Genomic DNA, 11,966 nt, shown 5'->3' with positions numbered 1-11,966 from the left:
AAAGACATCAAGACAAGCTTTTTTAATTAGAATTCCATTACTTGAGGTTGGGGGGAAAAAACCGAGATGCTGTGTCTTGAACACAACCAATTCAAAAAGATTCATAATTATGACAAAATTGGAAAGAAAACAAAAGATACATGGAGTCATGGTTTATGACTTGGTAAAGGAGGGACCGAGCCGACACAACAGCATCCCTTCAAATGTTGTCTCACCGTACGAGTGTTGAAACTCGGGAGGAGAATATGTATACTATGTACAGAGAGTGGGACATACAGGGAGGGTCGTTTGGCTCCCAGGGGCACCAATGACAGGAAGGAGTGTAAGTCTAAAGCAGCATGAGCAACAACATCCACATCCCTCTTCATGTGACCACAGATCTTAAGAGTAGATAGATATAAGCAACACTGTAGAAATGCCATCTTTTCTCACCTACTGGGAAGATTTCACCATATTGCTTTCACCTACCAGCTGTCCTCTAAAGACGAGTGGCCTCAGAGCAAAGACAAGGAGATGAAGAAATATTGCGTTTTGGGACATGTAGAACTGCATTCAGCCGACAACAATCCTAATAGGTCCTTCCGTTTGTAGCGCTGTATGCGTAATGTAGAATCTTCCTTAAACTCTCCTGCAGACTCCCGTCTTCAGTGTAGTTACAGTAACAGCAGACTGTAGCGGTGGTGAAATGGTTGGTTCCCTCTCAGGGTTGGGCTCACTTAAAATCTCACTTCGGTCAAGTCAGGAATTGAAAGAAAATTGGCTGAAGTGGCATACAATTGAAGTTGTGCCCATCCAAAATCACAAACATCCTACGATCACACTGGGTTTAACGGACAACATGGCCCACAACTGAACACAGCACAACCAAAATACACCCAAACATTTTATACTCGAACCAATACAAAAGAAACAGACGGCATTCTTTTTAAACCAAGAGAACACCGGGCTTCAAATGCATCCGGCTTCCATCCTTACTAAGCCTTCTGTCCTACACCCGGTATTCATTCAGACATGCTTACAATGAAATACGAAGGGGAAAATAAACGTAAGTTCACGCCGAGCGACACGTTTACCGAAGACTACTCAGCCAAACTCCTACTGAAATATTAGTGCCGCTTCAGTAACCAGTCAGAAGATGTACAAAAAAAACTTAGCCAGTGTTTCTGTACAACGTCAGCTAAAAGGGGAGGTATCCATCCCCAGTGCTTGCCTTTATGCACTCAGACTGAAACACTCCATTTCAAACTAGATGACCAGTAGTGATAACTAACCAACTAAACCAAAAGGCTAGACTATAACGGCCATGACATTACAGAATGCCTCTCTCGGTCGCTCTATTCATTCATGTATTTTAGCCACTTTAGACAAGATGGACATGACGGCCACAGGTTTGACTATTACTGCCAAGACACTCAATGTGTGTGAGTGTAAAGGGACTGTGGTGTGTGAGAGAGAGGTGGGAATGGAGTGTCTACAGGATGATTGTTTTGGATAAGGGCTGTGGTAGGGTGTGTGGGGTTGGGAATGGGGGTGATTGGTTCTGGGCTCTTCTCTTGGTTGTTGGGTCTTGTTCCCTGCCGCTCTATGCCTCCAGCTCGAAGCCCAGGCCCACTTTGTGGCCGCCGGTGTTGAAGTTCTTCCCATCGATCAGGGCTGACAGAGTCACCTTCACACCTACAGAGGAGAGGAATTTACTGGAGATGTAAAGCAGTATAGCTCGACCTAAAATGACAGTTGTGCTCAGAGACCTTGCTCAGAGGATATCATGAATTGTAATCAAATCAATCAGTCATTAGATCACCTGGCCTGAGGGTCTGGGTGTAGCCGACTCCAATCAGGCTGGCGTTGTTCACTTTGGCCTGCAGGGGGAGACAGGCAGTCATTGAACGTATTCTGGTGAGCAAATTTGAATGAATTGCAAAGAGCTTCATCCCTGCTAGGGGTGGGGCTACAGCAAGAGCCTGGGTTGAGACTAAGATAGACAGCGTGCTTATGTGTGTTACTCACAGACAGGGAAGCATCTTGGTCCAGGGCGTATTTGGCTGCGATGCCGAAGCGTGTGTTGTTGCTGCCGGCCGTCCAGGCCAGAGTGACCGCCGTCTCCAGCTTGTCATCCACCTTCTGGTAGATAGAACCTCCAAACTCAGTCCCATCATTACTGAAAGAGGAGAGAGAGAACAGATAGACATGCCCAAATCAAGCACTAGTTCACACTCCTAGACAACCTCTCTCCATTGTTCCTGAAAGAGAGAGGGTGCAAGATACAGTAAGAAACCATCCTAAAATGAATGAATACCTCCCTGCTCCATGACATTATTACTGAGAAAGAATCTATAGAGCGGGGCTTCCCCATTCATGTCAATGGTGGCATTATGGGTGGACCCATGAGTTAACCAGTAAAATTGCTAGGGTAAGAGGTGTTACGTTCATGTTTTAAGTATCCCTATATTGCTGTTATTACGGCGCTATCACCCTTATCAGTGCGCCTGCGCAGGAGTCTCGTTGATGAACACGGCCTAAGTGCAATGGCAACCATGTACTGCGCTAATACGGCTGAGTAAACGTTCAACTGGAATCTTGTCGTTGTGTCATTTTGACTTAACATGAGGTTCTAAGCCATTCTATGGATTCATTTTCTATTAGAGAGACACAGGGCAACAGTTACCAAACTTGTATCATCTAACACATTTCTACATTTATGGTGATTCACAAAAACAAAACCAGCGTTTTTAGCCATGACCCACTGCACTGAGATACTCACACGTTGGTGTGGAGCTGGAAGTCTCCAGCCTTGTATCCCAGGGCGAAGTTGTTCTGGGCCAGTTTGGACTTGGCCATATCGAAGGCCATCTGGTACCCGGCAAGCCAGCCGTCATAGCCCACCACGGCTGCTGCGTGGATTATGGGACCCTCGAAGTCAACATCACAGCCCACATTAAGGAAGTCACGCTTGTAGCCAGTCTTCAGCTTGCCACTCTTCTTGCTGAGTGCAGATGGAGAAGAGAAAGAGCAAATTAGACAGCCAACAAATATCCTTTCATATCTGATCCTTGATTTTCTAAAAAAAGGTGATAGCATAGTCAATAAATAAATCCTAAATCCTTTCATATCTTTTCGTCAAGTCATATTTTAGTTAACCTCGCCTTTCATGTAAAAACGTCATGAACATCATGCTTTTAGGTAATTTTGGGCATGTATTAAATTGTGAGTTCGACCAATTACAGTCCCCTTGTTTAGGACAGGGGTTTTCAAAGTAGGGTATTGCAGGAGGTCCGTGGCCAGGTCTCTTCATATATAATTTTGGCCAAGGGATCCATGGAACATGTGCCTGGCAGGCTCACAGGGATATTGGTATCCACACTACTCCACCAATTATACATTTTTCAACTCAATACTTCTTGGATTCCCCAAAAGTGATTTTCTTTTCAACATAAATGCACTGTAATTTAAGCTTTAAAACTGCAATGCTCTCTCTGCCTCATTACAAAATGTGTTGAAAAAGCAGGAAATTTGCCAAGAGATGGGCCTTTAAATATTCCTTCCGAGGGACCAGAGACTTAGGTTCGTCTGGCCATGCACTATTAGAACTCCTTGTATGCTATATTTATGTCACTTGAGTTGTGTTCTGATTATGAGGGGGTCCCTGATGAATTTACCATCACTAAAGGGGTCCCCCATCATTTTTATGTAGAAGGACTGAAAAGCTCAGTTCTGGTGATGTTTCTACAACTTGGAGTCCACCAGTGAAAAATGAAATTGATTGGACATGATTTGGAAAGGCACACACCTGTCTATATAAAGATCCCACAGTTGACAGTGCATGTCAGAGCAAAAAGCAAGCCACGAGGTTGAACTAATTGTCCGTAGAGCTAAATTAAAAATAAATGTAAAACAGTTTTTTGCTTTATCATTATGGTGTATTGTGTGTAGATGGATGAGGGGGGAAAAAAACGATTGAATCCGTTTCAGAAAAAGGCTGTAACGTAACACTTGGAGGGACAAATAAAATCACCCCCTACCAGATAGGCAACACTGGTCTAAACAATGCTTGAAACTCCGGTTGTAAGTGCTTTGTTTTTTTTTTAACGATGCCACACGCAATTGTAGGAGTAGCGATATAAATGTGGTTGCGATGGAAATCTGGGACCAACGTACCCCGGGACTGCTTTACAGAAGAAATATCAGCCTGCGCATAGAAGCACGAGATTGAACTTCACTCAACTTTCTAGAACTTTCCCCGTTAGTACACGCCATCAACGTTTGTGAGAGAGGAAAAATGCTATTTTGCATTACCTTAAGGCTTATATAAATGATAGGAGTGTTACTCTGGTTGTGCAAGTTGCTGTTTTCACATAACTCTGTACCTAATTCACCACGGCTGTGCACATCTCGTGTTCTTACCCCCCACCCTCTGTACTCTGAAACTTGCACGTTCGGAACGAGGTATCTCTATTCCGAACAATCTCTCCTTATCCTCTTTCTAAGAATAAACTTAGGTCTCGCAGGATACCTCAGAATATATGGCCACCTCATCTAGTAGATAAGGGTTGGTTTGACACATTTTTTTATATATATTTTTCCTTTATTTAACCAGGCAAGTCAGTTAAGAACAAATTCTTATTTTCAATGACGGCCTAGGAACAGTGGGTTAACTGCCTGTTCAGGGGCAGAACGACAGATTTGTACCTTGTCAGCTCGGGGATTTGAACTTGCAACCTTTCAGTTACTAGTCCAAACCTCTAACCACTAGGCTACGCCACATTGAGACAGTTGTGGTGGATTATGGAAATGTAACCAGGTTGGGCTATATAAGGCAAGCCCCAATTCAGAATCATTGGGCTCTCAACGAATCACCTACGGTAGGTCGTTGACCAGCTCCATTATTGTAATAATTCATCATTATCAAAGAGAATGAGAGAGTGCCAAGAGTGTGCAAAACTGTCATCAAGGCAAAGGGTGGCTACCCTGAAGAATCTAAAATATATTTGGATTTGTTTAACACTTTTTTGGTTACTACATGATTCCATATGTGTTATTTCATAGTTTAGATGTCTTCACTATTATTCTACAATATAGAAAACAGTAAAAAATTAAGGAAAACTCTGGAATGGGTAGGTGTGTCCAAACTTTTGACTTGTACTGTAGATAATTTGTAGACAGCAATAGGGGAGTAGCATGATTTGTCTGATTCTCAGTAATAATGGTATGGGAATAATGTAGCATTTTATTTTGTAAAGTTTTTTTTTTGCATCTAACACCACAACAACATTTTCAGTCACCTCATTGTCTGAAGGACAAGTCTCATGGTATGTAGAACTACATTGAACACCCCACATTGGCTGGTACTGTAGGCTAAATGATAGAACAGCTATTTCCATGATAAAATGTTATGCAATGCATTTTCTCCATAGTTTTTCCCCATTATGATCAAATAGCCACAGTAGCCTACTTGACCACTGTTAAAACTAACTTAAAGCGGGTACATCCTGCTTTCACAGTAAACGTGCGCCCTGGAAGTTGCACAGAATGTTCACAATGTTCAGGTTCGCACTCAGAAGACCTGTCATTTGCTCAGTGCCCCCCAAAAAATTGAGAAATATTTATCTCGCATAGAATGCACAACATTATTTGGGAATTTATTTCATCGAATAGACATGCTACTTTATTAGGCAATGTTATCCCCTCCCCTGAATTTTTTTATTGCCCACCGAAAACGTTAACACCTGTAAATGGCATATATACACTGAGTACACCAAACATTAGGAACACCTTCCCAATATTGAGTTGCACCCCCTTTTGCCCTCAGAACAGCCTCAATTCAGGGCATGGACTCTAAAAGCTGTCGAACGTGCTCCACACGGATGCTGGCCCATGTTGTATCCAACACTTCCCACGGTTGTATCAAGTTAGCTGGATGTCCTTTGGGTGATGGACCATTCTTGATACACCCAGGAAACTGTTGAGTGTGAAAAACCCAGCAGCGCTGCAGTTCTTGACACACTCAAACCAGTGCGGCTGGCACTTACAACCATACCTTGTTCAAAGGCACCTCAATCTTTTGTCTTGCCCATTCACCCTCTGAATGGAACACATAAACAATCCATGTGTCGATTGTCTCAAGGCTTAAAAATCCTTCTTTAACCTGTCTCTTCCACTTAATTCACACTGATTGAAGTGGATTTAACAAGTGACATTAATAAGAGATCATAGCCTTCACCTTGATTCACCTGGTTAGTCTACGTCATGGAAAGAGCAGGCGTTCTTAATGTTTTGTCCATACATATCAGATTGACGTCTCTCTCTCACCCCGTGTTTGGTACGAAGGATGTGTCCAGGGCCACCTTGAGTCCCTGAGCCAGCTGGTCCTCCACAGTGACCTCTGTAGCCAGGGTGTTGTCGGTGTTCCACTTCTGGTTGAAGCTCAGGCCCAGCTCCTTCATCTTGTACTTGGTCTCCAGGTTACCTGCCGCCTTCCCCGTGTCTGTGTTACTGGAACCTGATGTGTTGAACTCCTGAGAGGGTGAGAGAGAGGAAACAAAAAGAGAGTGGGACAATGTGTGAGACAAGCGACGGTGTGAGGGGAGAGAGAGTTGAGGTCAAAGAGTTTGAAAGGACTGAGGGAATGAGTAATGAGTGTGCGAGTGAGAGACCGGAAGAAAAAGACATCTAGAAGAGCAGATCGTTGAAACGGGCAGTTTTGTGCTGACTGCAGAAGACATCCTGACAGAATCATGCATTATGTGAGGAGAGACACAGAAAACATTACAGGTAAGAAGAAAAGTATGCGAGGAAAATAAAGGTAAAGAAAATGAGGGATGCAAAGGTAAGGATGGTGGGTGACTGGATCCCTGGGAGAGGAAGGATAGATCATTTGGATGGAGACAAAAATAATAGTAATGTTCACTGGACAGTGATGAAGATGCAAACAGACCGACATTACCATCAGCGGGAGATCAGACCGTCTGAATCTCCCGGCACATATCACATATATATATATTTTTACTTGCTATATTGTATTTACTTTGCCACCAAGGCCTTTTTTTGCCTTTACCTCCCTTATCTCACCTCATTTGCTCACATTATATATAGACTCATTTTTCTACTGTATTATTGACTGTATGTTTGTTTTACTCCATGTGTAACTCTGTGTTGTTGTTCGTGTCGAACTGCTTTGCTTTATCTTGGCCAGGTCGCAATTGTAAATGAGAACTTGTTCTCAACTTGCCTACCTGGTTAAATAAAGGTGAAATAAAACATATCACGGATCATGCTGTATATAGTACAGACATCAGTACACTGTGGGAGAGAGTCTTACCATCTACAGTAGAGAGCAATCCAGGAGGCAGTGGGACAGAGCAGGGGTTAGGATGGCAGATAGGGAGACACACACACAGTCTTACACACCAGGCCTTACACACAACCTATAGAATGGTTGTGTTATTACAGAGCCATAGACAGGATTAGAGAGAGAGAGAAGCTGAGGCAGAGCAGAGCAGGTGGGACAGAGGATAAAGTGAGGCAGAGCAGAGCAGGTGGGACAGAGGATAAAGTGAGGCAGAGCAGAGCAGGTGGGACAGAGGATAAAGTGAGGCAGAGCAGAGCAGGTGGGACAGAGGATAAAGTGAGGCAGAGCAGAGCAGGTGGGACAGAGGAGAAAGTAAAGGGGAAAAGGACAGTAACAGAAGACTCACCACTCCACTCTGAGACTTGGTCTTCAGGTCCAGCTTCACAATGCCGAAGCCTGGATGGTTAAACAAGAGGTTGATGAGTTAATGTTACATCTGAGCAGACTCGTAGAGTCATAAAACACATATGGCCGCCATATAGTCAAAGACTTCTGAGAAAGCACGAATGACAATTGGTTTATGATGCATTCAATTACACATATTGTTTGCTTTGCTTTCTAACAAACCATAAGCTCGCCAGCCAAGTGCAATTTTAAAATGTATTACATCACATTGACTGATTCCCAGTTGACTTCTGCGTTTCAAATTCTGGCAAGACCAGGCTATAAACAGTAACTTGATCTGTTCTGCACTGCTTTAGCCAACTCCCTGGCGGTCATGTGTTTTGTGTGGAATTGTGGCTTCTCCTCCTTAGCCTTACTGTTCAGGTGTGCAAACATTTTTACTATTAACTCACCATAGCCCTTGCTGAATATGTCCTTGGCAGTCTTGCCCAGGTCTGAATATGAAGGAGGAACAGCCATTGCACCTGAAGAAGAGAGAAGACAGGACATTCAACATATGTAGGCCTGTGTCCCACTGCAATATTTGACTCAGTTCACATAGATCAGGTGGTTAGTCAGTGGAGTGTGATTTTCTAGAATATTGCAAACAGCCGACACGATTCCCTCAGGACTGATTCGGAAAAGTCAGAGGTGGTATGCATTTTCTTGACAGAACAGGCTGCAGTATTTGCAGACCTAGACCCTTGTTATGGCTTGACAGGACTGGGTATAGACACATATTGTAACAATATTTGCAGGCATCACAAAACCAAACTAAGAAAACAAGTGTATTTGTGTTTATTAAGGATCCTAGCAGCTACTGTTCCTGGGTTCCAAACACATTAAGGTACATACATCACACATAAAACAAAAGATAAAACAGTACAACATTACCCTCTTCCTGCGGAACCATAAAATGTAAGGATTGGAGAGAAGGGGGGTGTCTGAAGTGGAGAATATATACTTGTGATGGTAGGAACCTGTCTTTGTCTGAATTACAGCTGTAACAACCCCTTGAGAAGAATTCAACTTGGTTGACCTTCTCTAGTTTCCATGAGTTATTTACTCTTTACATTTAGAACCGAACAGAAGGCAGAGCAGCGCTTTATTGTGGACAGACTTCTCCCCATTTTAGGTACTGTTGTATCAACATGTTTTGACTAGGGATGAAACGGTTACCGGTTTCACGATAAAATTCCCAACGGTTAGTATTACTGTTTCTCATTTTTATTATCGTTAAAACGCACGGTAAATACTGTCCAGCATCAACCAAAGTTAGCAACAGTCGAACGCAGGCGCAACATGGGTTTTTATTTTGTGTGGAAACATGGCGGAAGGCAGTGACAGCGATCGGGAGATTTTTCAGCCTTCTAATAAGAGGTCAACATCTGAAGTGTGGTCGTATTTTGAGTTTTACAAGAGTGCTGAAGGAAGCTTAATCGAAGATGGTCACTCTGTCTGCAGAACATGCAACGACAAAAAAAAATTGCGAAATGGGGCAACACTTCAAATCTCATGAGTCATCTTCGTAACCAACACCCATTAACATTACTTTATTGCGAATGAAAGGTAATTTAACGTTTAGCTCAACGCATGTGGGGACTTCGTAATGGGGGAAAATATAATGCTTTGTCTGTCTAACTTGCTAATAGCTTGTCAATAATGTAAACTGAAGCTTTCAGTGTTACCTACTGTTGTAAAAACACTGCACGTTGTTCCCATTTGCTTACTTAAGGTTGTGTTCATTTAAACCTGCACAAGAAATTTACCTCATGGCCACATGGTGCCATCTTTAATGTTATTATTTTAATGTTTATGCAAAGTGCATAGTTCTGCTAATTGTATTTGTTGGTTTTCAATATAACACTTGGTGAAATGATTTCAGTGTGTATATCAGTACTTTGAACATTTCCAGCACATTTGAACAATACCGCGATAATGCTGATAACTGATAATTTTGGTCACTATAATCGTGATATAAAATGCTCGTATCGTTTAATCTCTAGTTTTGACCATGACAGATTATAATCCAATGTTACTTCAAGCAGTTTAGTCACCTCAACTTGCTAAATATCCACATTATTCATTACAACATTTTGTCGATGGCTAACTAGTTGATTTTACAGAGACATTTCTATTCATGTGTATTTTGAGATACCTTTAAATGTCGCAAAGCATTTCTATTCATTAATGATCAGGTAACTAATAAATCAGTCAATGTATTTATAATATTGAAAAAATATAATTTGCTATTCTAGTTAGCTAATGTTCAACGCTATAAAATTGTATTATCCTGCCAACGACCTAACAATGAGACTGGTTAATCCACTCCTGATTTTTTTTATTTGACCTTTAACTAGGCAAGTCAGTTAATTATAGGAACAGTGGATTATCTTTCAAAATGAGCAGTCAATGATAGCTAACGTTAGCTGAAAGCTAGTATCTTGAAGGTGAGGGCCATCGGCATAAAATAATAACTTTGTGCCGCCCTAATATCGGGCTTGACATGTATTGTGCACCGTCAATTTCGGACAAAGGACAGTTTGGAGAGTGGTCTTTAGCAAGGCTAGCCAAAATGTCCTAATTGGAATGCTGGCTAGGCTAGGTAACTAGTTACATCTGCGTTGGGGTGGCTTGACTTCATCAGTAAATTAGCCAACTAGCCAACATCTAAGTAATTTTTATCTTAAGTCATTCTAATTTATATATTTATATATTTATTTAACACAAAATTATACTTGGGATTAGACGGTACGACATTGGCAAACAACATTATGTAACATTTGCTAGGGCATTAGCCAGTGCTCTGAACTATCTAGTTAGCTTGCTAGCCAACCACATTACTCAACAGATGGACATTGGAATAGTCCCTTGTAGCCGGCTAGTTGGTGCAGTGGCTAACCTTGGACAAACGCGCTAGTTAGTGACATGCATTTTCCATGATTATTCCATGCAATAAACAGCATTATAACAAATAAACCGTTGTGCTTTATATTAGCTAGATTGTTCATACCGATGTTATGTTGTGAAGCGTCTGAGCACTGTTCTTCCTTCACCCTGTCAAAGCTAGCGTACTTTAGTTCTCTCCCACCAACTAGCATGAAGAATCTGCTTGGCACAGTGAAGGATACACAATGAGCATGCGCAATTCACCGGGGCGAGGGCATGAATGACTGCAGCAGAATGTTTTAGCTACATCATTTGTCAAATTCATTCCAGCATTTGCCAATAAAGCAATATATTCAGTGAATTCAATTTATTCATAGTAAAATTGCATCTCAAAGGGCTTGGGAGGGACACTGGCTCTTTTTGCAATCTTCAGACTTTTTGCAACCTACAATTTATTTGGTCAGCCGCATCAACTGCAGATTTCTTTAGGGTACGCCTCTTCTGTGAAGTATGCATTTGCACTCCTAAACAACGAGATTTAAAAAAAAAACTTTTGCAAAGGGTAAAGTCTACAAAACGTAGTCCACTCTGTTCATAACATATTATAGTTTTTGGAACAGAACTGTATTGAGATCAAATGTTTCAACGATGAGAAAATGTGCAGAATTTCGGCCTAAGTCCATCTCGTTCTGTATTCTCCCACTACCGGCCAGTGGGTTTCCTCTCCCTACCATATTTGTTAGTGAGTGGAAACGCTAAGCGGATGCTTCACATTTATAGAACAATTGTGTATCTGTGATATAGCCATCTTTGACTTTGTGGTCATGGTAACTAGTGGAAACCGCATCCACTGGAGATCCATAGTGGCCACTAGCGACTGCGCAGCCTATGACGAAAATAGCATTGTTTAGTGACAAATAATAGGATAAGAAAGATAAGAAGTCGTCACTACTGTTGTTGTAGGCTACATAAATGGGGGGGTCCTAATATAGGGTCCAATGACGTGTCAGTGTAGAAGGCTGCCAATAATTTGTGTAAAGCTCCCGAGTGGCGCAGCGGTGAGGCACTGCATCTCAGAACAATAGGCGTCACTATAGTACCTGATTTGGAGTCCCAGTGTCGTCCGGGTATGGCCGGAGTAGGCCGTGATTGTAAATAATAATTTGTTCTTAACTGACTTTCCTAGTTAAATAATATATGTATATATATTTTAAAAGCCCAATGTGAGGGTCACATTGGTGAATATTTTTGTTTATACCTACATACCAGGCCACCCTAAGAAATGTACAGGTTGTTTGAAGAGGTCAATGTCGGAAACGTTTTATAAATGTGGTGGTTGAGGCCAACA

The 11,966-nt window shown here is 42.0% G+C and overlaps 1 protein-coding gene across 1 annotated transcript; it reads right to left on the bottom strand.

The window, feature by feature from the left end:
- Positions 1 to 7: 7 nt before the first annotated feature.
- Positions 8 to 10,860, bottom strand: LOC115126239 (voltage-dependent anion-selective channel protein 2-like). Its single transcript, XM_029655860.2, has 8 exons — positions 10,743 to 10,860; positions 8,143 to 8,214; positions 7,692 to 7,741; positions 6,307 to 6,512; positions 2,762 to 2,983; positions 2,008 to 2,158; positions 1,802 to 1,859; positions 8 to 1,674 (listed from the first exon to the last, which is right to left on the bottom strand). Exons 1-8 carry the CDS (start codon positions 10,828 to 10,830, stop codon positions 1,583 to 1,585), a joined length of 939 nt encoding a protein of 312 aa, XP_029511720.1. The 5' UTR covers positions 10,831 to 10,860; the 3' UTR covers positions 8 to 1,582.
- Between the last annotated feature and the right edge of the window lie 1,106 nt (positions 10,861 to 11,966).

Source organism: Oncorhynchus nerka, linkage group LG4 (genome assembly GCF_034236695.1).
Source record: "Oncorhynchus nerka isolate Pitt River linkage group LG4, Oner_Uvic_2.0, whole genome shotgun sequence".
In the NCBI taxonomy this organism is placed as follows: domain Eukaryota; kingdom Metazoa; phylum Chordata; class Actinopteri; order Salmoniformes; family Salmonidae; genus Oncorhynchus; species Oncorhynchus nerka.
The sequence above is the reverse complement of the archived record's forward strand: the minus strand, read 5'-3'. Positions and strand labels throughout refer to the sequence as shown.

Coding starts and splice junctions, on each gene's coding strand:
- LOC115126239 (XM_029655860.2), bottom strand. CDS start 10,830: ATGCTAGTTGGTGGGAGAGAACTAAAGTACGCTAGCTTTGACAGGGTG. Junction 7,742..8,142: donor CATATTCAGCAAGGGCTATG/GTGAGTTAATAG, acceptor TTAACCATCCAG/GCTTCGGCATTGTGAAGCTG. Junction 2,159..2,761: donor TTCCAGCTCCACACCAACGT/GTGAGTATCTCA, acceptor CTCCTCTTTCAG/TAATGATGGGACTGAGTTTG.